Consider the following 26,906-nt stretch of genomic DNA (forward strand, 5'->3'; position numbering starts at 1 on the left):
TCTAACTATATATAGTTACTTACATAAATCTAAAGTGTAATATTTTTTTTATCAAGTTGCTTTACACCTTGAGATTAATATGCAAGGAATCATCTTGGGGTTATCAGTGTTCCACTGAAATTTGCTTTCTAAAATTAGACGACGAGAATTTGAAAATTCTCCTTACAGAAAAATTTTTTTAAAAATCCACTCCAACTCTCTAAATCAGCATTAATTTAAGTATATTTAGAGCAAGAAACTGATATTAAATATAAGGAATTTTTACTGTAAGAAATAATTTAAAAATAGAATGTTAGAAAATTCATTAATTTCCTTGCCTAGAGTATTTTTTGTTTTGTTTTTGTTTAGTCAATGGGATTAAGCGACTTGCCCAGGGTCACACAGCTAGTAAGTATTATGTGTCTGAGGCCGAATTTGAACTCAGGTCCTCCTGACTCCAAGGATGGTGCTCTATCCACTGTGCCACTTAGCTGCCCTTGACTAGAGAGTTTCAAGAATAGAAGTGATTGCTGTGGTTTAGAGCAGTAGTAGCAATTTGAGATAATTATTAGATGCACTCTACTGTTCTTTGCCACCCATAGTTTTTTTTTTCTTTTTTTCTGTTTCTGTCTCCTTTCTCTATTTTAGAATCCAACACCCTCATTCCATAGATGAGGAAAATGGTGTCTGGAAATGTTTTGACCAAGATCACAAAGTTAGCTTGTATGTAAGGGTGGGAAAAAACCTCAGATTTCCTGACTCCCTATCCAGTGGTCTTCCTCTACATCATGTGCTTTTCTCACTCACTTCCTTTCTTTTTCATCTTCTCTTTTCATTCTCCATCGCTTATACCTGTTACCTGTCATTGGGACCCAAAGGCATTTAGTCTCACTCAAGGCACTTAAGATCAGAAAGGTTTCTCCTCTCTATGGTAGGTGATCACAAAGCTAGTTATCCTTGAAGACAGTTTCTTGTCAATGTTTCTGGGAAATAAGTAACAATTTATTGTGAGGAGGGTAGCAAAAAGTGCTGGCTTCATTTTAATGCCAATGTGTACATCAGGGAAGACTGCTGTGTGATCTTTATAAAAGATGGATTCAGGGCTTGTGAATGTTTTGTACTTAACTACAAAACTCAATTAGATGACTTCTGGTTATAAAGTTCTTTTTGATCTAATACGTCTAACAAACAAATGTGTTTATCTCGGTCTGGTCTTTATTTGGGTTATGATTCACACTCCTATTAATATCTTACTTATATCCATAGCCCACAATGTTTGTGGTGACAGAAGCTGTGGAAACATTTTGGTCTTCTAGGTATAGTTTTTCTTCTTCCTTTCCCACTATCTAGAGGACATTGAGAAGATAAGGGATTCAGCACCAAGAAATAAGTACTTGGCAGCCTTAGTTCAATAGGTAAGAGAGTATTTAGGTATTCCTGCTGAGGAACAGCATGACAGGATGCAAAATTACAGTCTTTGGCAAGGGGCAACTCATCTACAGAGGATCTAAACGGTCAAAGGATTTTATCTGAATCCAATTTATATCCCCAAATAATGACTTTAAACTACATATGCAAAATTCATGACCTTTATAAATCATAAGTTCAGCCTATCCATGTAGAATTGGCACTGAAATTGGAACATTATTTTTTATTAAATGATCTACCATTTGCTTTATATGTGACAATTATTTTTAGGAAATAGTTTCTTTGGAATGACAGTCCCATTCCATTTACGAGCTTACAACTCTCTCACTTGCATGTTTCTTCTATTAATGAAACCAAGGTTTGTTTTTTTTTCCATTTCTGAATCTTTCACCTCACTAAAATACAACAGAAAATATAAATCTGGGAACCTAAAACTCATTATCTGTGAGTTTGTGAGTTTTCTATTTCTTCTGATACTTTCTCTTTAAAAGGAACGAAAAAAAAATGCAGATATGCAATTGTGTTGCTTCCTACATTTTGCCAGAATGGGATTATCTTCTGGCTTACTAATATTTTCTTTAAATGCTTAAAATATCACTATTATCATTAAAATGAGTAATTTTTATAATTTATAATACATTCAAAAAAGGAAAAATAATGCCTTAGTTTTAAAATTCTCATGATTGTGTAATAGCACAAAGTAAATATTTTGATTACTGTAGATGAACTGCCACTAATAAACTTAGATCCCAAAGAAACATGATTTCTGGGGGTCCATGAGTCCCAAATAACATGATTCTTAATATCCTACACTGTGTGCTGCATAGGCTTCTATAGGGTGGGCTTCCAGATCTGGCAAGCATCCTTTTCATTATGAGAAGCTTGACGTCCTTGACTGAGGCAAAGGTGTGAAAAATGGGAGGCGGGAATTATTCACTCTTCTTCATGTCCATGAAACAAAAACAAAAAAGCCCTTAGCCTTGCTGGCTGCTTAGCGTAATGGTGTATACAGAAGTCAGACTATAGAAGGTTGTAAAGATATTGAACAGTGACAAAATGGAAGCAGTGAGCAAACATCATTCATTCCATCTATTTAGCTGAGAAATAAAAAAATGAAATTATGGCTGAAGAAGGAAACAAGGTAAAAAAAATTTTTTAATGATAGAGAATCTTATACACGTTCAAAGACAAAGGCAATTTTAAAACTGTTGCCACCTCAGGAAAATCTAGTTACCTAATATTGTCCACCACCAGGAGGCAATGGTTCATTAGTTTAAAGCACAGAGCAAATATAGTCAAGGGCACCTCTTCGTAAAGTATCATTCTCTAACCAGAATTTGACCAATTTCCCCACAAATGCAATAATAATTACTTATCAATGACAGCTGCAAAAACACTTTTGCAATAGCCACATGTTTCAAAAGCAAAAACGATATCACAGATATTCTCATTTATCCTCATAACACATCTGGGCTAATGCAAAGTGAAGCTGCTGAAGCCTTACTCACAATTCAGAACCACTTTAGAACCATGCTAATAGCCCATCTAGAGAAAGAGACAAAGAGTATTCCATACTATTACATTAGCTATAAAGATCATGCCAAAATTCACTCTTAATCACACAACTTTGTGCACAGGCAAACAGCAAATAGGTCTTTTATCTGATGAGTATTTTCATACCATTTTAGAAAGGCAAAATCTAAAAGATGGGTTTAAGTGACTTGGAATATAAAATCTGTTAACTGAGAATACAGTGCTCTAATTTTTAGACAACTTCTAAAATTGCCTCTAGAATCAAGTGGAGACTTCTTAAGCTTAAGGAGTACTAGTTAGTCTATGGCTAATCATGGTTACAACTGTTTAAAGCACCTTGCTCGTGAGGCTAAGGCCACATGTTCAATCCCCCAAACAGCAGTTAACTGTGCTCCTTTGCATGCTTATGGGCTACAACTTTTTAAGTCTAGCCAACTATCTTGAAAATGTGTGCTCTTGATCACAAGGTTAAGTAAAAGAATGTGGATAAATCAGCACAAATCCACCACCACCAATGGAAAAACAATTCCAAGTGATACTCTACTGATAGGGAAATTGTTGTTTGTCCTTCATTCTTGAAGAGAACCATGACATCGGGAAGATGATGCCATGACTTGCAAGTGAATTGGATTTAAGGGAGAGAGGGCTGTGCAAAGTCACCAGCCCTACCTTCTCCTCCAGAGTCACCTGGGTCCAGTGGCAAGGTATAGATCAGGAGGACTGGAGATGGCCCAGGATGCAGTAGGGGAAAATCTTGGCCTTTTAAAGCTAAAAAATGGCAGAGGGAGCAGTAGGCTAGAGTGGGCTGGAAAGAGAAAAATAAAAATGTAAACCCCAACACTCGGGTTCAAAACATTAGCAACTCAAGTACGAGGCAGAAGGCACAGCCATAGCATCAACTTAGGTAACCAGGAGGTACAGTGGAGGGACTGTTGGAATCAACAGGACCTGAGTTCAAAGCCTGTCTCAGACACCCAATAACTGTGTGTGATCCTGGGTAAGTCACTTAACCTCTGCCTGCCCCAGTAAAATGGAGATCTGTAACATGAAGATAACAATAGCACCTACTTCACAAGACTGTTGTGAGGATTGACTTAGATAATTGCTTTGTAGACCTTAAAACACTATTTAAATCTAGGTATCATTATTACCTCTCTACAGGAAGGATTCGTCAATGATAACTCAATTAGCCTCTCAGTCTTCAACCTAAAAAGCCACCGAGTCTTTATCTTAATGGATTTAATGAACTTAACCTGCTCCTAACCAATGGTTTATAGGAGTACCTAGAAAAAAAGGAATTTAAATAGCATATTAGGAAGAACACAGATTAGTTACCAACTGAGATTAGGAGGGGAAGGAGGGGGATCTTCAAGAGATTTTAAAGAAAGATCAGAAAACTCTCTTGTTAGGTTGGTTTGAATGCAGAAATTTGAGGCAGCTAGGTGTCGAAATGGATAGAGCACTGGCCCTAGAGTCAGGAGGACCTGAGTTCAAATATGACCTCAGACACATAACACTCACTAGCTTTGTGACCCTGGGCAAGTCACTTAACCCCAATTGCCTCACCAAAAAAACAAACAAACAAAATATCCATTTGCCTTGTGAAGTTAATATAATCTAAGTTTAGGGGCAGCTAGGTAATGCAGTGGATAAAGCTCTGGCCTTGGAATCTGGAGGACCTGAGTTCAAATATGGCCTCAGACACTTGACACTTTATAATAGCTGTGTGACCCTGGGCAAGTCACTTAAACCCAATTGCCTCCTCAAAAAAAATAATGAATTTGGAAATTTGGCATGAACCTGTAATTTCATGAGGTACTTGCTTTTCCAATGCAAATCCAACCATTGTGAAACTCAGGGTTTTAGAGAATTGCCTGAGGCCCTGAGAGATTAAGTCCCTAGCCCGAGACCCCAGAGCCAGTACCAATCAGAGGGAGGACTTCTTGACTCTAAGGCTAGCTGTTCTCTATCCACAAAGTATGAGCTTCTCCCTTGTGCTGATTTGCATGTTGTCTTCACCCGTCCCCCTCCCCCCAAGACTGTGAGCAACTTGAAAGCAAGCATTGGAGGTTTGTTTTTTTTTTTCTTTCTCTGTGTCTCTAGTGCAGAGTGCCTGGCCCAGAGCAGGTGCTTAATAAATGCTACTGACTGACTGACTTCAAGACTACTAGTTTTCTAATTTGTTTGAGATCTTGAATCCTATGGAGGATGTGTATCACCCTCACTAGTTTGCCCTAGCTAGTTCCTGTTGTATGGAAGTAACAGCTGAAGACAAATTTCTAAACAAAAGTTTTGCTTTGTTTTCTCTTTGCAGCCTTAGCAGAGACCTAAGTCTGCCATTTTCACAGAGAAGGGTATGCAAAGTTTTACCACTTCACCCCTAAACTTTCACAAAGAAAAAATACTCTCCTTGCTAGAGAATGAGCTTAGTCCTGATGGCCAATCAGCCTATTAACTGGGACACTCAAAGAAGTACCATATCACAATAAAAGTCCCCAGCCCAGTTATGATGCCATTAATTTACTAAAGAAAACATAAATAAAGTATTTGGTTAATAACTAGCTTATATGCAATGTTTTCTAAGTTAGTAACTGGAAAAAAAAAAACTGCTCTTAAGTGGCCATAATCCAGAGAAGCCTTTCCTTCAGAAGTCATCTCAGAAATCACTTTTAATAAGTTTGAATAACGACCTAGTACTTATATAGAACATTTATTACAATGACTCAGCATGTTCTCACAGCTAACATCTCATGTAACCACAACATCTCAATAAGATAAATTAAGGGAAAGTATTATTTTACCTGTTTCATAGAGAGAACACAGTGACAGAAATTGTGAGTTGTCCAAGGTCAAACGGTTCATAAATTGTGGAGACAAGCCCAGAACGTCATTCACTTGGCTTATAAGCCCCGTGAGCTCTCCATTATGTTATTCTGATAATATATGGGTGGTATCTCTATCTATTCCCAAGTTCCCAAGTATATTCTTACAAGAACATAGACACTCGTTCTTACCCTTTCCTATATGTCTCCGAGTATTTTCTATTGTTGAGTTTCTGTTTACATTAGAAAGAAGTCCAAGGCAGAACCTGTTCCGGTTATTTGAAGGATCTGTAAATCCATCTATGAGTACACTTCTAGAAGAAGCCTGAAAAGTCTCCCCCACTCGGTTGTTGAGTTCATAGTAGGCAACAGAACACCAGTGCTGAGGCTCTTCATAACAAACAGGTCGAAAGTCTAAAGGAAAAGAAATCAGGTTATGTATCACTGTCATAATAAGTCTTTACTTGGGTTTCATATTCCAGGATCCAGTGAGTCAACCCTTTCGGTAGCAAGTAGGCTGCTGCTGTTTAATTTTTCTCTCAAACCCATCATTTTTCTGGAGTTTTCAGTGGTAAATGATGACTTGCAGCTAGTTAGCTCATTTGATTAGTGCTCTATTCTAAAAAGCCCATGTTTTAATCCCCTCTATGAGCCAAAGAGCTTTGTTCTGTCCCACAGACTGCACTCCCAGCTCTGGCTAGGAGTCTTACAAACACTTTAACTACGGAGTAGTTAAAAAGGGAGGGGAAGACCAGACCAAACAGTATGTTAGGGTACCAGGGCAAGTCACTCCCCTCTGTAGAAGGTATATTACTTAAAACAAATACCCTACTATAGATTTGTAGTATCATGTTTGTCTACGAAGGGCAATGAATGAATGCTCAACAAGAAGTAATGATAGGCAGCATTCCACTTCCCAAACAAGAGCCTAGAACAAATGAATGAATTTTGATAAAGTTATCTACCCAGGAATGAATGAACATACAACAAAAACTGTTCTCACTAGCATAGGTTTTCATTCTCCTTTCTGCCTCATGTACAGTATTTAATCATCTAAGGCCATTAGTGACTTCAAAGGAAAGCGATTTCTTTAAGAATCATAGAATTTAGGCTGACCTTCAAAGTCAACTAGCCTTAGGTTTACAAAGGAAACCAAAGGTTAAAAAATATATATGTAAATTTTTTTTCCATTCCCATTCACAGACTCCATGAAATCTATCCATGAACTCCTCAGAGGGCTGTGAACACAAGGTGAAGAACTCTTGCTAAATTTTAGGCACTAAGTTGTTGTCACAAGGCAGGATATGGACAAATGGTTGGAAATTACATGGAGAATGATTTTTTTATTTAATTTCAGGAAAACTTCCTAACAATCAGAGCTGCCCCAAAGTGGAACCAATTGCCCCAGGAGCCCACCATTACCTGAGGTTTTCAAACAGTGGCTAGATGACCACTTGTGAAGAGAATTCATATTTCAGAGTAAAAGACATCTGCAGTGCCTTCTAACTCTGAGTCCATGAGTTATCAGAAAATCATAGAATTACAAAATGCTGGAAGGAATCTTAGCAATCATCTAGTCCAAGGGCCTTATTTTACAGATGTGGAAACTGAGAGCTAGCAAAAGGGAAAGTCACTTGCACTGGATCACATTACTAACAAATGACAGTGCCAAGGCTCAAAACCAGGTCTTCCCACTCCAAGCCTAAAAATGCTCTTTTCACTATCTCACTGAGCTTTCACACCACGAGAATGTTTAAAATCATCAAGTTTCATGGGAATCCTACAATTTAAGAGCTCAAACAAACTTCAGAAGTACAGAAAAAAGAAGATTTCCACGAACTTTTCCAGGAATACATTTGCTACCTAAAGAGAAGTGATACTTGAATAAATAAATCTGTGGAGATTTTTAAAGGATACATTTTTGAACCTGAATAATTATTAGTAAAAACGAGAATATATTCTCCTCACAGTAGCACACTGATATCCACTGTGTAAATATTAAAAATGACAGATTTATAAGCACAAAAGTTAAAATGAATAATTAACTTATTCCAAGAGTCAAGGTGACAAGAAAACCAGTCCTTGCTCTGGTTCAGAGAGGCTATCAAAGAGAAGTTAAGATGTTACAGAAGACCACAATAGAAATCACAAGTTAAATAACAATTCTTCACTTTTAGAGAGAAACAAGGGAGAGGATGGTAAGAATTACTACCCAAAAGTATCAGTGTTTAGTGCTTCATCCACAAATTTACCTCCATTAGGCAATGATAGCACTAAATGGCTGTCAGCTGTGGCATCTAGAGGTCGTCCATTGTGGCTCCCTGGTGTTTCTGTGGCATGATAAGGTGGGGGTGGTGTATCAACTAAAGAAAAAAAGCAATAAAAAAAGAAAATCGTCACATCAACCAATTCCTTAAGGACAGACTAATTCCCCCCTCCTTTGCAGCTAAACCCTATAACCCCCACAGGCAGTATCACTGCAGGAGGGAAAAGAAGAGATACTAAAGACGGTGCTCAGAACTGCCAACAAGGAAGAGAGAAGAGACTTGCTACTCTTGGATTCCTGGTAAAGGACTGGTTAGCTTTCCCTTGGCTTCAGGAATGGTCAAAGGATGACGACTACTTCATGACTGTTTTTCAAATCTAAGTTTGATAGCAGGAAAATACAGTTTTCCTCAATGACAAAACAGGGTAAAAATCTGCCTGACTGTGTAGGAAGAAAGCTACACTTCAGTATAAACTTCTATTTTATATTTTTGGGACAGCCAACTGTCAGAAACAGAATGTCTACCAGGCTGTTCTGCTGCTCATATGCCCCAGGGTATACCCTTGGAAACACAGAGGTTCAGCTAGAATAATAGTCAATGGCAAAGTAGAAGGGCAAGGGAATATGAAAAGGGGGGAGGTGATAAAAGGGACGGCAGATTGGGGGAAGGGGTAGTCAGAAGCAAAACACTTTTGAGGAGGGACAGGGTAAAAGGAGAGAGAATAGAATAAACGGGTGGGAGAAATAGGACGGAGGGAAATACAGCTGGCAATCGTAACTGTGAAAAAAATTTGCAGCAAGTCATTTCTCAAACATATAGAGAGCTGAGTCAAATTTATAAAAAATAAGAGCCATTCCCCAGTTGGTAAATGATCAAAAGATACAATCAGTTTTCAGATGAAGTAATAAAAGCTATCTATAGCCATGTGAAAAAATATTCTAACTCACTACTGATTGGAGAAATGCAAATTAAAAAAGTTCTAAGGTACTACTTCATATCTATTAGATTGCCTAACAGGGAAGAAAAGGTAAATGACAAATGTTGGAGTGGATGTGGGGAAAAGGAGACATTAATGTATTGTTGGTGGAGTTGTGAACTGATTCAGCCATTCTGTAGAGCAATTTGAACTATGCCCAAAGGGCTATAAAACCAGGCATACCTTTTGACCTCGAAATACCACTACTAGGTCTGTATCCCAAAAGAACTAAAAAACAAACAGGAAAAGTACCTGTATGTACAAAAATATTTATAGCAGCTCTTTTGTGGGGGTAAAGAATTAGACATTGAGGGAATGCCCATCAATTGGGGAATGGCTGAACAAGTTGTGGTATGTGATTATGATGGAATACTATTGTACTATAAGAAATGACGTGCAGGGTGCTCTCAGAAAAAACTTGGAAAGACTTGCATGGGCTGATACAAAGTGAAATGTACTGTGTACAAAGTAACAGCAATATTGTAAGATGATCACTGTGAACGACAAGCTGTTCTCAGCAATACAATAATGCAAGAAAACTCTGAAGGACTTATGATGAAAATGCTATTTATCCATCCCCAGAGAAAGAACTAATGGTGTCTGAATACAGATTGAAGCATACTTTTGTTACTCTTTAATTTTCCTGGGTCTTTTTTGTCTATGTTTTCTTTCACAACATGATTCTTATGGATATGTTTTGCATGACTACATGTGTATCACCTACATAAAACTGTTTGGGGAGGGAGGAAGGGAGAGAATCTGGAACTCAAAGTTTTAAAAATGAATGTTAAAAATTATTTTTACATGTAACTAAGGAAAAATAAAATATTAAATAAATAAAAAAATTAATTGGAAAAAAACCAGAATAATAGTTAATGGTCTGTCTAGGGTCATACTTATGGTAGAATCAGAGGTGGTCTTGAAGTCAGATCTTTTGACTGTTTCTTTATACTACTTTTCCTCTCTTCCCAAAATCGAATTGTGTCTTGTGGATAGAAGAGCCATGAGTAAGATGGAAGGGTGAGTTCTCTTTACAGAAATACATGTAAAGGCTACTATCCCCAAAGATTCTGTAGGGAGTGACATAAAGGTACATATGGAAAGAGAGAAAAGAAATCCCTCCTAATGTCTCCATATTTGGCACACAGATAAAAGTCCTTTGAGAATGGCACCTAGTGGCATTAGTACATAGCAGGCTTGTTGTCAAAACCTGCTGAATTGAGTTGAATTGAAGCATTCCTTGGGTTAGGGGAAAAGTGCCCAAGCCAAAGGTGGAACAAGAAAGGAGCAAGGAAAGACTCTGTTGGTAGTCACTGCTGCATCCCCAGTGCTCAGTCAACAAGCATTTGTTATGCATTTTGTGGCACATACTATGCTAAGTGCTGAGGTTATAGATATAAGCAAAAAGAAAGCCAGTCCCAGCCCTCAAGGAAAAGATTACATTCTAATGTTATTGGTCATTCTTTGTACCCCATTTTTGGGGTTTTCTCTCTTTTTAAAAAAATATTATTTTATTTTTTTCCAATTACATGTAAAGATAATTTTGAGGGTTTTCTTGGCAGAGGTACTCTTGAGTGGTTTGCCATTTCCTTCTCCAGCTCATTTTACAGATGAGGAAATTGAGGCAAACAGGGTTAAGTGACTTGCCTAGGGTCACACAGCTAGTAAGTGTCTGAGGTCACATTTCAACTCAGGTCTTCCTTTCTCCAGGCCCAGTGCTCTATCCATTGCACCACCTAGCTGCTCAATGACACTCTAATAGGGTAAGACAATACATAACAGCAAGGTAGGAAGTGTGGATGGTCTGGGCCCTTCCTCAAACTGGAGGTTCTAGAAGGAATTCACCAATGGGAGAATGGGATATAATTAATACTCCATAAAGGCTTGTTTTTTTTTTTTTATTTTTGAAACCACTCAGGCTAGAAGTTCAGTGACTATCCACAGGCCTAATGCCAATATAAATTGGCATGGAAGCTTTGACCGGCTCTGTGTTTCTGACCTGGACCAGTTTGTCCTATCTTGTTTAGCCTAGTGGCCCTCTCCTCCTGCTGCTTATCATACTGGTGCCAGATGTAGTACAGAAACCTGATTGGCTTTAGTTGTCCTAAAGCTCAGCACTCCCAAGTAATCCACCAGCAGGGGTCTGCTGGAGACAGCTTGACCTGCCTCAGAACAGCCAATTGTTAAATTTTCAATGTGAGCATTTATACCGTAGAAACTGGCAAAAGTTGCTAATCTGGATTTGATTTACTATTTTATTGATTATTTAGGTTGAAGAAAGTGATAATGAAAATGTCAATGCAGATTAAACTATAAAAAGTGTGTCATAAGCATGTTTTTTTTTTCAGTGAGATAGTAAAACATTTACCAGCATACTGCTGTCCAACCGCATCTACCCCAACAACAAAGATTATAGACATGGGCTCAATAAATGCATGCTGACTGACTGACTGGCTATTGATTCTAATGTGAGACAGGGATGAATGTACTAACCGTGAGGTTACGAAATACATATTCTAGACTTGCAGCTCTATGACTCTGGACAAGTCACTACCCTTCCTGGTCTCAGTTTCCCCATCTGTAAAATAACGGGGTTATAGACTAGATGATCTTTAAGGTCCCTCCTGGCTTTAAAAATTATATAATTCTAAATCTATTTGGCTCCATATCATCCAAAGAAAAGGAGTTTGTTTTGAGGTGAGAAAACAATATTTACTTTTTCAAGAAACTACAGAGGGATGATCTCCCAATAAGCTTAAAAGAAGGTAGTTATACCATGATTTACCGCTGGAAAGAAAATAAAGAAGTCAAGCCCATTCATTTAACCAAAGCCAAAGCCAACATATAAAGTGCTTTAAGTAGTTTTTACATGAGTAATCCAATATAAATAATAATAGTTAGCATGTATATAGAGAGCTTTACAAATATCTCCTTTTATCCTCACAACAACCATGGGAGGTAGGTGCTATTATTATTCCCATTTTACAGATGAGGAAAAGGCAGGCGGAGGTTAAATGATTGGCCTAGGGTCACATAGTTATTAAATGTCAGAGGCTCAGGTTGAACTCAGGTCTTCTTGATTCCAGGCCTAGCACTTGGAGCACTGAGGTGCTACCTATCTGATTATAAAATCACTTCCAGAACACAGGAGTTGAAAGGGATCATAGGACTATGGGACTTAAAGTTGTAAGTAACCACAGAGATCATTTCAAATGCAGCTGGTTCAACTTCTTGTCCTATGCAGGAATCTCCTTTACAAAATCCCTAACATGCCTGGTCACCCAGCTTCTACTGATGGGGACCATATTACCTAACAAAACAGCCCATAACATCTTTAATAACCCTAATTGTTTGAAAGTTCTTCCTTCCATAAGGAAAAACTCTCTTCCCTATAACTTCTACTCTGGAACTGCCAAACAGAAATCGTATACATTATAAAAGAACTTGGGGGGGGGGGGGGGGGGGGGGGGGGGGAGGCACGGGAAGCCAAGGTAGAGGAGAAAAGGCAGGGACTCACCTGAGCTCTCCCAAATTCCTCCCCTAAACAACTTTAAATAATGCCTCAAAATGAAATCTGGAGTGGCAGAGCCTACAAAAGAATAAGGTAAAACAATTTTCCAGCATCAGACAGCCTGCAAAGTTGGCAGAATAGGTCTGTCAACCAGGGTGAGATTAGAGCACAGTCCAGTGTTGGCTGCCCCAGTGCAGGCCTCTCCTCAGCAAACCAATAGCAGGCTTGGTGGGCAACTGAATCAGTGGTTGCAGCAGTGGCTTCCAGAGCTCTCAACCCACAAATAGTAAGAGAGTCAGAATATTGATCAGAAGGAGATTACAGGAGTTCCTTTGCTCACACTGGGTGCAAGACTCCATTGCATTGCCCATACTCAGATCCAGGTTGTAGTGCTGGGTGAGGAGGAGCACTAGAATGCCAATGCTTGCAGGTGCAAGGGAGTGGGGAGCGTGGTCACAATTCAAGGGAAGAAAAGAGTGCCCGTGGTCACAGACTAGAGCACAGTCCAGAAGCATGGTAAACACACTTTTCTTTAGGTCATAACACCTTAGAAAAACTGAAAACATACAGACTCCTTGAACTAGCTCTGAAAACAGCTGCACAAAAAACCAGAAGTTTAGGACAGTGCCCCCTCCCATCCTGAGAGCAGAGCCCAACTTTAAAATAAAATTCAAAGTCAAGAAATAAGCTGGGAAAAATGAGCAAACCAAAAATAAAAACACCTGATGATAGAAAGTTACTATAGTGACAGGGAAGATCAAAACATAAACTCAGAAGAAGACAACAAAGTTAAAATTGCTATCTCCAAAGCCTCAAAGAAAAATGTGAATTGTTCTTACACCCAAAAAGAATTCCTGGAAGAGGTCAAAAAGGATTTTAAAAATCAAATAAGAGAGGTAGAGGAAAAATGGAGAAAAGAAATGAGAGCAAAAGAGAGTCAATAAGCTGAGTAAAGGAAGCTCAAAAATACTGAAGAAAATAACACCTTGAAAAACATAATAGGCCAAATAGTAAAAAAGGCACAGAAATCCACTGAAGAGAACTTCTTCATAAAAAGCAGAATTGACTAAAGGAGAAAAGATATACAAAAATTCACTGAAGAGCAGGACTCCTTGAAAAGCAGCACTAGTCAAATGGAAAAAGAATGTACAAAAATTCACTGAAGAAAATAACTCCTTAAAAAGTTAGATTGCCTAAATATAAAAGGAGGTACAAAAGCTCACTGAAAAAAGTAATGCCTTAAAAATTAGGATTAGGCAAATGGAAGCTAATGACTCCATAAGGCATCAAGAAATAATAAAACAAAATCAAATGAATGAAAAAATAGAAGAAAAATGTGAAATATCTTACTGGTAAAACAACTGACCTGGAAAACAGATCCAGGAGAGGAATTTAAAAATTATTGGACCACCTGAAAACCGTGATAAAAAGAAAGAACTTAGACATTATCTCTCAAGGAATTATCAAGGAAAACTGCCTTTACATTCTAGAACTAGAGGGTAAAATAGAAATTCAAAGAATCCACTCATCACCTCCTGAAAAAGATCCCAAAATGAAAACTTTCAGGAATATTATAGCCAAATGCCAGAGCTCCCAGTTCAAGGAGAAAATATTACAAGCAGCCAGAAAGAAATAGTTCATGTTTCATGGAGTCACAGTCAAGATAACACAAGATTTAACAGCTTCTACCTTAAAGGACTGGATGGCTTGGAATATGATATTCCAGAGGGGAAAGGAGCTAGGAGTACAACTAAGAATTATCTACCCATCAAAACTGAGTATAATCCTTCAGGGAGAAAAATTGATATTCAATGAAACAGAGGACTTATAAGCATTCCTGATGAAAAGAACAGAAAATCTGACTTTCAAATATGAGACTCAAGAGAAGCATAAAAAGGTAAACAGGAAAGAGAAATCATAAGGGATTCAATAGAGTTAAACTGTTTACATGGGGAGATGATAGTTGTAACTCCTAAGAATTTTATCATTACATTAGGGCAGTTAGAAGGAGGACACATAGACAGAGGGCCCAGGTGTTAGTTGAATATATTGAGATGATATCTAAAAAATATAAAATTAAGGGATGAGAAAGAGCAATGTACTGAGAGAAGGGGGAAGGGAGAGGTAGAATGGGCTATATTATTTCACATAAAGGAGGTATGAAAGAGCTTTTATAGTGGAGGGAGGAGTGCTTTAACCTCACTCTCATTGGAATTGGTTCACATACACATACACACTCAGTTGGGTACAGAAATCTACCTTACCTTACAGAAAAGTAGAAGGCAACAGGTATAAGAGAAGAGGAGGGTATAAGAGATAGAAGGAAGGGCAGATTGGTGGAGGTGGCAGTCAGAAGCAATACACTTTTAAGGATGGACAGGGTGAAAGGAAAGAGAGTAGGATATACTGGAGAAATAGGATGAAGGAAAATACACATGAATCATAACTGTGGAAAAAAATTACAGTAAGTTTCTCTGATAAAGGAATCATTTCTCAAATATGTATAGAGAACTGAGTCAAATTTGTAAAAATAAGAGCCATTTCCTAATTGTTAAATGGTCAAAGGATAAGAACAGGCAGTTTTCAGAAGAATATACCAAAGTCATCAAAAGTTATATAAAAAATGCTTTAAATCACTACTGATTAGAGAAATTCAAATTAAAACAACTCTGAGGTACCACCTCACAAATTGCCTAAGATAACAGATGTGGGAAAATTGGAACACTAATGTACTGTTGGTGGAGTTGAGAACTGATTCAACCATTCTGAAGTACAACTTGGAACTATGCTCAAAGGGCTATAAAACCGTGCATACCCTTTGACCTAGCAATACTAGGTCTGTATCCCAAAGAGATTAGTTGAATGAATGAATGAATGGAAAAGTAAAAGGACAAGGACCTAAATGTACAAAAATATTTATTGCAGCTCTTTCTGGGGTGGCAAAGGAAGAGAAATAGAGAGTTTGGTCATCAGTTGGGGAATGGCTGAGCAAGTTGTGGTATATGATTGTAATGGAATACTAATTGTGCCATAAGAAATGATGAGCAGAATGCTCTCAGAAAAACCTGGGACGACTACCATAAACCGATGCAAAATGAAATGACCTGAACCAGGAGAAGATTGTACATAGTAATATCAATATCGTATGATCAAGTGTGAATAACTTAGCTATTCTCAGCAATACAATGATCCAAGACAATTCCAAAGGACTTATGATGAAAAATGCCATCCATCCCCAGAGAAAGAATGGATGGAGTCTGAATGCAGATCAAGGCATACTTTTTTTTTTACTTTATTTTTCGTTTGTTTTTTAATCCATGTTTTCTTTCACAACATGACTAATATGGAAATATGTTTTGCATGACTGTATATGTATAACCTATATCAAATTGCCTGCCTCCTCAATGACGGGGGAGGTGAATGAGAGGACAGAAGTTAGAACTCAAAAATTTTAAAAACAGATGTTAAAAATTGTTTTTACATGTAAATGGGGAAAGATGAGGTATTTAAAAAAATGTCCAGTTTGGCCAGAAACTTCTAAATAAGAAAGAAGAGAACCGAACTTCAAGGTTTTTAAAATGCTTGAAGTGCATGGCTTTCAGTCTCACAACAATTCTGTGAAGCATGAATGAATGAAAAGTATGTTTTAAGTGCATACTATGTGCAAAGCATTGCACTAAACACTGGAGATACAAAGAGAAAAGAAAACTGATCCCTGCTCTCAAGGAGCTCACATTCTAATAACAGGGGAGAAAACACCTATAGAAGATTTCAACTGCTAGTCAGATGCAAATGTACATTCCAGGTATTATTATCCTCATTTTATAGATGAAGAAACTGAGGCACAGAGAGTTTAAGTGACTTGTCTAAAGGCACCCTGCCAGTGGGAGGGGGGGGTTCACATAGCTAATAAGGTGGGCTTTGAAACTAGATCCCTCCTGATCCAAATCCAGAACTCTTTCTACTATGTCATGGGGCATCTCTACATTGTAAGGAAAAAAAAAAGTCATTTTTTTCTACATGATAGCCCTTCGTATCTGAAGATGACTATGTTTCCTCTGCTAAGACTTATCTCCTACAGGAGAGGAAAAGAATGTTAATTATATTAAATATTCACAGTTCCTTCAACAATCTTTATATGATATTGCTGTCAGTCTCCTCAGTATCCTGACTATTCTCCTTTGGACATGCTCCAAGGGTCATCATTCTTCCTTGTCAATGCGGTGTCTAAAACTGAGCTCCAGATGGGCACTGACCAAGACAAAATACAAGAGTACTATACTTCAATACTCAATTTCATTCCCCTCCTGGTTGTGCTTCTGACTCTTCCAATTCCACTGCCATGACCCCAGGTAGGTGCCTTTTCCCCAGCTTCTGCTTTCCATTTCTCTTTTATGTGTTGTCTCCTCCCATTAGAACGTAGTTACATGACGGCAGGGACTGTCTTTTTGTTTATATTTGTACTCCCAGAGCTTACGATATGTCTCACACATAGTAAGCATTTAATAAATGCTTTTTGCCTTGCCTTGCATCTGCTTTAGCATGGATAATTATAAATTGATGTTTCGTTTTCTTCCATTTATATAATTAAAATACCACTTTGATTATGCTATACTCCTGCTTTTTGCACACTGGTGCACATGGAAGAAAGATGTATTCTCTATCTTCCCAAGTCTCATTAACTCATTTCCTGGTCTTAGACCAACAGAAACTATACTCTTGGCTGTATATGGCAACCTAAGCTATATCACTGCTCCTTACAATCCCAAACTAATTCAAGTAACTTATATAGACAGGAACAGACCTTTGATTGGTTTAAAAGGCAGCAAAAGTTTGGGAAAATGCTAAGATCATTCATCATCTAGATTCCGTGTTGACCATTTTGCTCCTGATTTCATGAAGAGACTATTTTATCTTGCCATATGCTCTTATTTTAAAATTCCTGGGCTATGAAATACCCAAATCCCTAGGGATGTTGTCACATATTAGTAAAATTCTCATTAAGTATACTAGAATCAAACTGGGTTTGATTCCTGACTCTACCACGAACTCCTATGTGACCTTCGGTAAATTACTTGACCTCTCTGCTACTCAGTTTCCTTATATGTAAAACAAGGGTGTTAGACAACTTTATGTTCCCATCTCTCTCTACAGCTTTAAATGCCGTCTTCCCAACAGCTATCTTGGGCCATTTCTTCCTCATCTCTATACTATGCTTTCACTTCTCACCTGTGAGTTGATATGGACTCCCTGGCCCAGATGAACTTCCTGGGGAATGAGGGTAGCTTACGGTGCTGGGAGAAGGCAAGAACATGTGGCTGGGTGACGATGAATAGGTAGGTCCTGTGGGCTGCTGAAAAGACTCAGGATAGGTAGCGTTGTGTGGCATCAGGGGCTCGCTGTGGAGAGAAGCATTCCGAAACTTGGCCAGAAGGCTGAGCTGGGGGTTAAATTCACTGTGTCTTGGCACGAGCACAGGAGGAAGCACTGCAACACGAAAGAGACATCATAGTTAGAGCTGAACATTAAAGAATGATATTTTTCCCTTTCCTTTTTTTTTCCCTTCAGAGACCAAAAGAATCTTTCGGACCACTACTAGCTTTCTAAACTTCAGATCTGTCATTGATGCTAAAATGACACTATTCTTTCAGTCCTGGGTATAAAGATGTATAGGCAAATAATTTTTTTTAAATAAATAAATTACTCTCAAATGTAGTTTAGCCACCTATTGGCCTTGACTTCCTCTAGGGTATCATGCTTAAAAAAAGAACATGACTCTTTTAGTGATGACTCTTCCTTCAGGAAGTTAAATTATGGAGATTCACATCCCAAAGCCAAATGTTCTCCTGATACTCAGTGCTCACACCAGCCACAGGAGCTTTCTACACAGAATGACCAGTCAGAAATAATGATGTCCAGTCTAGTATTTGTCCTTTATTATGTTATTTTATATTTCTTTATCTGACTGGGGAAAAAATGAAATCAAATAGGCGAATGACAGGTTTTAAAAAGAGATCCCAAATAAGAAATACAGGAAATGGGGTACAGAAATCTATCCTGCCCTACAGGAAAGTAGAAGGGGAAGGGGTAATAGAAGGGGGGAGAGATAGAAGGGAGGGCAGACTAGGGGAAGGGATATTCAGAATGCATGCCATCTTGGGGTGGGGGAGGGGCAAGATGGGGTAAAAAATTTGGAACTCAAAATCTTGTGGAAGTAGATGTTGAAAACTAAAAATAAATTTAAAAAAAAGAGAGAGATTCCAACAGAGAGTAAAGAAGAAAGCGGGCTCTTCTCTTGTTGTTGCTGTTTTGTTGTTGAGTTGTGTCAGTCTTGCCCAACTCTCCATGACCCCATTTGGGATTTTCTTAACAAAGATACTAGAGTCGTTTGCCATTTCCTTATTCAGCTCATTTTACAGATGAGGAAGTTGAGGCAAACAGTTGAGGTTTAAGTGGCTTACCCACGGTCACAGAGCTAGTGAGAATCTGAGATCTGGACTCAGGAAGATGAGTCTTCCTATGTCCTGGCCCCTGGCTTCATTCACTGCACCACTCTGCTGCCCTTCTTCTCTTATTACACATCAGTTATTTACAAAACTTCTCACTATATTACAGAAGCAAAAACTCATTCTTTTCTTATAGAAATGACAGGCATGAGACATATCTTTTTTATTTATTCCACCCATCTATAGAGATATGGATCCATTGAGAAGATGACTTTTTTCATGTAAAACCTGTCTGGGAGAGACCTCCTTACACAGTCAGCAGGACATGAGTTCCTTTCTAAGGACAACTCTTAATGCATAATCTATTCCCTTTCTTCACTGACAGGAGATAATGAAGCTTTTGTGACCTGAGTTTACAAGTAGCATAGTTGAAGTTGCTTGACATTAATAAACATCCTTCTTCACATACTTCTCTGAGCAAAGTGTTATATTTCTGTGTGGAAGTGCAGATTTGTAACCCTCTAAGCTACAATGGAGAAGAAAAGGACATATTTCTTCTCTAGAATAATGTATATCTTACTAGTGTAATTATTATCATGGGCTGCATCTGCTTTTTTCCACCCTCATAACTCAATGTGAGGAATACAGACTAAATGTAAATAACTCAGCTCATGGCATTAGAAGTTGCCTGGTCTTTGTTCCTTTATTTCTCCTCTCAACAATAAATACTAACAGCAACCAAGAGCTCACTTACTCGGCTTGCTTCTGCTTAAAGCAGAACCACCCAGCAGGGTGATGTAGGGGAATGAGCCTGGACCTTGATACAGGAAAGCTGGTGAAGCCTAGCTTCAATGCTTACTTTCATTTGGACCTCTTGGAATTTCAGTTTCTTTATCTGTAAAATGAGAATAATGTTTGGGACATCTACCTAACAAGATTTTTGTAATAAAAAGCACTTTGCAAACCTTAATGTGAGAATCCTTATTTATTATCACTATTCGTTCACTTATTCTATGTATCACTGAGCATGTTTTAAATAGTCACCAAGAAAACAAATTCCCCAATCTTTAAATTCCATTTGCTTCCTATTCTTAATTCAATTTCATTTTGCCCATTTGGAGTATTGATTAGGTAGTAAATGCCAAAATAACTTTAAAATGATATTATAAAATGCTTTCAATGATAAAGTGATGTGTACTTCTAAATGAAAGTATGCAATAGCCTGTTGGTTGGTCTCTTTATCACGAGTCTCCCCCAACTCCAGTCCATCTTCCTCTAAGCTATCAAACTGATCTTCCTAATGCCCGTCTCTGACCACGATAACCCTCTATTCAATAAACTACAGGGGTTCCTTATCACCTCCAGGATCAAATATAAAATCCCCTGTTTGGCTTGCCTTTATAACCTGACTCTCTTCACCTTTCCAGTCTTCTTATGCCTTTACAATTCTCCCCCTTCCACCACCACCCCTGTCAACATACTCTGCAATCCAATGACACTGACCTTATCCCTTTCCCTTGAATAAGGGACTCCATCTCCCAATTCTGGGCACATTTACTGGCTATTCCCCCATGTTTAAAGACTTTTCCTCCTCATCTTTGCCTCATGGCTTCCCCAGTTTCCCTCAAGTCCCAGCTAAAAACCCCTCTACAAGAAGACCTTCCCAATCCCCCTTAATTTTAGTGCCTTCCTTCTGCTGATTATTTCCAATTTATCCTGCATACAGCATTTTTGTATATAGTTATTTGCATGTTGTCTCTGACTAGACTGTGAGCTTCCTGAGAGAATAGGGAATGTCATTTGCTTTTCTTTGTATTCTCAGCATTTAGCACAGTGTATGCATGCGCCTAGTAGGTGCTAACAAATATTTATTGACTGAATGACTGACTGAATAATCTAGATGGAAAGGACTTCGATTATTAACTGATTTAATTCCAACCCAACTAATAATCTATCTATAATATCCCTGATAAGTGATCATCTATTTTCAATTAGAATACTTCCAGTGATGAGGACATCATACACTGCTAGATGCAGAGTGAAAAATTAACCTTTCTGGGCCTGTTTCCTCATATATAAGAGAAGATAACAATACTTGTAGTACCTACCTCACAGGGTTGCTATGAGGCCCAAACGAGATATGTCATTTAAAGATAAAATTGGATACATGTAGAATTATGTATTAGAAACTTTAAAGTTCTATAAAAACTATTAAAAAGTTCTATAAAAATGTCAGCTATTTTTACTTCCCAAAAAAACACCACTGTATTTTTGGACAGCTCTAATTGTTATAAGACTGGTCTCTATGTAGAGCTAAAATGTGCCTTTCTGCAATTTTTATTCATTGCTCCAATTTCTGCCCCTGGATGCCAAGAAGAACAAATCTGATCTCTCATTCCTATAACAATACTCCAAATATTTCAACAAGCAACTATGTCCCTCATCTCTTCTTGTTTTCTACAAACTAAGTATCCCCATTTCTTTCAGAAGATCACCATATGTCATGGTTATAAGTCTCCCTACCACCTTGGCCACACTCTTTTGGCTTCTCCCCAGTTTGTCAATGTCCTTCCCAAACTCTGGTCCCCAGAAATAGACACAGATATGGTCTGAACAAGGTATCCAGTCATCTGATTCTTAACTATACATCTCAATTCAATGTAGCCTAAGATTATATTAGAACCATCACATCTTCTTCAAACAGGCATTTTATTTGGGAGGAAAGGGGAATATCTACGAAAAAGAGAAAAGCTGGTCATCTTTCTACTCCCTTGAGGCAGAATCATACTATACTATGCTATACTTCAGTATAGATGATCTTCCAGTGACTTATCAAAGCAGCTCTATGACAATTAACAACAGCTAGCATTTATATAGAAAGAGCTTTACGGTTTGCAAAGCATTTTACAAGTATTATCTAATTTTGTTCACACAACAACTCTCAGAGATAGATAGGTGGATGTTGTTATTATCTCCATTTTACAGTTGAGGAAAGTGAGGCAGCTAGAATTGAAGCTGTGAGTTAAGTGTCTGAGGCCAAATTTGAACTTAGGTCTTCCTGACTCCAAGCACAGCACTCTATCCACTGCACCACTAGCTGCCTTGAGGTACAAAGTGAAGGTTCGAAAATGCCAAGGATAATTAGCATGTTGTCTGCAGCATTCCAGCTTTAGGAGGGAATTAGGGAATGAGCATGGCATCGCTCAAGGTGGAAAATTTGAACTTTGTGTTAATGTGGCATAACAAACTTCACAAAACCTAGAAATCTTCCATAGAATCTTGATTTTCCTTGTTCATGAACTACTTACATGCAGAGGATACATACTCTAAAATAGGGAGAGAGAAAAACTGCTTTTTCTGCAGAGGAAAATCAAAGGATGAAAGGAGAGAATATGCAAATAAAATAGAGGTTTTTAAAGGTCTTTGTATATAATAACTTCTTCTAATATGATGGTGTGAACGTTATTTTGTTCCATGAATATTTGTGTCAAAACACTAGGTTCCCTCCCCATGCAGAAAGTTGTATCAGGCCAATTCTTTAGGAAAGACTAGATTACAAATATTTTTCTACTAACAGGTTTTGCTCTACTATTTAGGTTTCTCCTTTAAAATGAGAATTTATCTATAGAACCAGATGATGGAAAGAGCATGGGATCTGGGGTCAGAGGACCTGAGTTCAAATCCTACCTCCATCTCACATTAACTATGTTCCTTGGACAAGTTGCTAACCTCCATAGGCCTCAATTTCCTCATGTATAAAACGAGGGAGTCAAATAAAATAACCTCTAATGGCTCTTCTAGCTCTAAATCTAAAACCTAAATTTTACAACTACCCTAGAAACTGACAATGTCAAGATATCTGGGGTCCGTGTCATTTGGCTACCTTAGAGAGAAATGTACATAATTAAATGTTTAGGTATTAAACCGTTCTGGATGGGATGCAAGGTGGACCTGCCTTGTATAGATTAGTGTTAGAACAAGGCTCCAGTGGGTTTGTTAGTGTCTTTAATTAAATCTCAGCTTCTCTCTTAAGAAGAGATGAGGGAGAGGAGAAAAAAGTGCCAATGAATATTTAGCTGTTTAATTTATCTAAGAATTGTAGAATTATTACTTTGTTCAAGAAGTACAATCAGCCATTTTTTGGGGGAGGGACATACATTTTTTTCCTCCTTGGAGCTTCCAAAGAAATGAAAGCACAAAAAGAAGGGAAGGTGAATCTGGGCCCATGAGATGTAAGAATGTAAGGAATAGAAGACCTTCGGCTTTCATTTTCATAGAGGTCCTTGATACAACCAGCAATGGAATAAATTTACTGTGAGTGGAGCAAGATGATCCCTTTTTAACAGTGTATAACAAAATGTAATTGTTGGGTGAAAAGCACATCTTAGGAAAGCTAAAAGGTCACCTACCTAACACCGTTAGATAAAAAGTACTAACCGCTTCTTCAATTTTGGTTTAAGGTTTAAGAGAAATCCTAAATGATGAAATCTGCTAGATTTCTTAAAGAACCTACCTAAATTTTCTCTCTGAAGCTGGCTATTTCTGTGCAGTAGTGTAGGAGGGCTTTGATTTCCCAGAATAAAGCAGATAGGTAAAAAGGGAAGGAGAACTGGCATTAAATTGTCTCTCCTAATTGCACTGCATACACACTAACAAAAATAAAAGATTAGGATGGACCCAGATGGTGCTGACATCAAGGCACAAGGATGAATATGGAGGGAGGCCTTCCTACTCACCCAGCCTTAGAATCTAAGAGGCGTTTTTTACTCTTCCCTCTCCTTCACCTATCATATACAATTAGTAAACAAATCTCGTCGATTCTACCTTCACATCTCTCATCCATCCTTGTTCAGGCCTTCATCACTTTGGCCTGGACTGTAAGAATAACCTCCTCACTGGTCGGTCTCTGATTCTAATCTCTCCCCTCACAATGACCAAAATAATCTTCCTGGACAATGTCACTCTTTTGCCCAAAAAATTCAGGATCTATTGTACAGAGGATAAAATACAATGTTCTTTAACCTAGAATTTAAGGCCTTCCATATTCAGACTTCAACCTACCTCTCTAGCCAGAGTTTACATTATTTCTTTTCAAATGCTCCACATTCCAGTCAAACCTGAAAGAAATTCCCTTAAGTTGACATGTCATTTCCTGGCCTCATGCATCTATGCAGGCCACTCCCCATGCCTGGAATGCATATGCTACTCATCTGTCCCTTTCAGAACCCTTGAATCCCTTCAAAATTTAGCTCACATGTCAGTATGTCCACTAAGCCTTCCATGAGCTCTCAAGCAAAAGAAAACACACACACACACACACACACACACACACACACACCTCCTTAATTTTCATATTGTTTTATTTTCATTTCACCGTTGTTCCTACCTTACCTTATGTCATTCCTCACTGTGTACATGCAATATTCTCTGCCCTGGCATGCAACACACATGCACACACACACACACACACATACACACACACACAATGTAAGCTCCTCAAAACCAGTTGCTATGGTATTTTTAAATTTCTTTATCTTTAACACCTAAAACAATGCCTTGTACAAAATGTGTACCCTCTTAATAAATACTTGTTGAATGGATAAATGGTGAAAGAGAAGTACTATTAAACCATTTTACAAGTGGAAGACATGTTTTGACTTTAATATAAGAGAGGTTATTTAAAAGTGAGGAGTTTTCTAACAGGGTGGTTTTTCTTTGTGTGTTTTTTTTTTTTTACCATATTACAAATTGTTGTGCAGTTGTGTCCAACTCTTCATGACCCCCTATAGGGGTTTCTTGGCAAAGATACTAGAGTGGTTTGCCATTTCCTTCTCCAACTTATTTTCCAGATGAGGAAATTGAGGCAGATGGCAGTTAAGTAACTTGCCTAGGATCACACAACTAGTAAGTGTCTGAGGTGGGATAATAATAACTAACATTTATATAGCATTTGCTATGTGCCTGGTACTGTGCTAAGCACTTTATAATTATTATTTCATCTGATCCTCACAACTCTTGAGAGGCAGGTGCCATTATCCCCATTTTACAGATGAGAAAACTGAGGCAAATAGCGGTTGAGTGAATTGCCCAAGGTCACCCAGCTAGCAAGTGTCTGAGGCTGGATGTGAACTCAGGTCCTCCTGACTGAGGTCCAGCACTCTGTCCACTGAGACACCCTACCTATCCCTAGTAGATTTTACGCTACTTCTTAGTAACTCTTTTAGTGAAACCTACATACTGACCCAGATAGGGGAGAACTTTTCCCTTTCACTCTCCTTTAATCAGAGGGCAGCCTGGATCTTCTTAGCTCACCTGCGAGCTCTGGTACTTAATGACATATTTACTCACCCAATATGCATTTGGCCTATGCCTAACTTTTCTAATCAGGGAGGGATTTATTACCTGGGGTTTCCACTCGGCGGTAGTGATAAGGGTTAATGCACACTTCTTTCTGTTTTGAGCCAAATGGGAATTCACAACACTCAAGTGGTTTTAATTCATGGTGAGACTGTAGATCTGGCCAGCGCCACACCCTGCAGTAAATCACATGAGGCAGACCCTTGCGGTGTGACACCTGCAGCCTTCCATCCAGGGATCGGGGTATGGTGACACATTTACTGGGCTGGCCTGGGCAGCTCAGAGCCCTCTCCAGCTCTTCCATAGCTCCCTTCTTCTTCTTTAGTTTCTTCACCAGAGAGTCAACGGCCTTCTCCGCCCACTTTTCCTCTTCATCTCCTTGCTTCCAGCCAAGCAGTCTTTTTACTGCTGGGCTAGTGAAGGAGAACAGAGAGCTGATTGGGGTGCTGGAGTGCATAAGAGGCAGACAGAGGACGGGAGGTTCAGGCAGAAACAAAAGATTTCCCTTCTCTGACTAAAGGTCAAAGAAAGTGTCATTCGAGTAATCTCAAGGGTTGTCCACATATACAGCTGCTTCCTTGTTTCTGGGAGCAGCTGTGACAGATTGTAGTTGGGAAGGACGTTGTCTTTCTCCAACAATCTGAAAGTACTGGTTGGTCCTGAAAAACAACAAGACATCACAATGAGAAGGGTCAAAATGGTTTTCAAGTTCTCTCTATTGATTCAGAGTAGGAAGTGGTGATCTCCAAGACAAGCTGGGGGAATTCAGGGACCCTTATTATTCATGCATAAGATCCATTTTCCTTATCATGGATTTCGGGATAATTCCCTGCCAAAGATGAAAAATTTAAATCATGGCTGCATGTAACCAGCAAAAACTCCTTATTGAGTGTTCAGGAGAACTCAGCCCTCTCACTTTAGAATTTACATCCCCAATACCACGATTGATTCTACTGGAAAGCTCATACCTCAGCGGCAGTATCACTCTGGACCTTCCCAAGGCTTCCTCTCCCTGGAACATTCAATCAGCCCCCTCCCAGATGTGCTTCAGACTTTCTAAACTTCAACATCATGTTCCCCTACAAGGTTCCTTCTCCTCGTCCCTTCTATCTGCTTTTCTGCTCTTTTTGTGTGTGTTGATTTCCTCCATTAGAATGTAAGCTCCTTGAGGGCAGGCTTGTACAGGCTTTTGCTTGGATTTTTGTCACAAGTGCTTAGCACAGTGCCTGGCACATAGTGTTTGATAAAAATAATAATATAGGCAGCTACGTGGCAGGCAGGCAGGTAGATGGCACAGTGAATAGAGCACTCGGCCTGGGGTTAGGATAATCTGAAATTTAAATCCAGCCTCAGACACAAATTGTGTGATCCTGGGCAAATCACTTACCCTCTGTCTGTTTCCTCATCTGTAAAATGGAGATATCAATATCACCTACCCTCCAGGGTTGTCATGAGGATTAAATGAGATAACAATTGAAAGTGTTTAGAGCAGTGTTGGGAGCATAAGTGTCATGTAAATGTTAGCTATAATTATTATTATTACTACTACTACTACTACTACTACTACTACTACTACTACTACTACTA

The 26,906-nt window shown here is 38.5% G+C and overlaps 1 protein-coding gene across 1 annotated transcript in view; it reads right to left on the reverse strand.

The window, feature by feature from the left end:
* The window catches only part of SMAD9 (SMAD family member 9), a 32,641-nt gene extending 6,690 nt beyond the window's left edge, over window positions 1-25,951 (reverse strand). The window contains exons 1-4 of the mRNA XM_027856926.1: window positions 25,365-25,951; window positions 17,746-18,003; window positions 8,015-8,125; window positions 5,955-6,176 (exon numbers count right to left, since the gene is read on the reverse strand). Of these exons, the coding sequence (XP_027712727.1) occupies window positions 5,955-6,176; window positions 8,015-8,125; window positions 17,746-18,003; window positions 25,365-25,776 (1,003 nt within the window). The 5' untranslated portion in view covers window positions 25,777-25,951. The remainder of the gene's footprint in view (window positions 1-5,954; window positions 6,177-8,014; window positions 8,126-17,745; window positions 18,004-25,364) is intronic.
* Window positions 25,952-26,906: the final 955 nt, after the last annotated feature.

Source organism: Vombatus ursinus, unplaced genomic scaffold, assembly GCF_900497805.2.
Source record: "Vombatus ursinus unplaced genomic scaffold, bare-nosed wombat genome assembly UNPS02011700.1, whole genome shotgun sequence".
In the NCBI taxonomy this organism is placed as follows: domain Eukaryota; kingdom Metazoa; phylum Chordata; class Mammalia; order Diprotodontia; family Vombatidae; genus Vombatus; species Vombatus ursinus.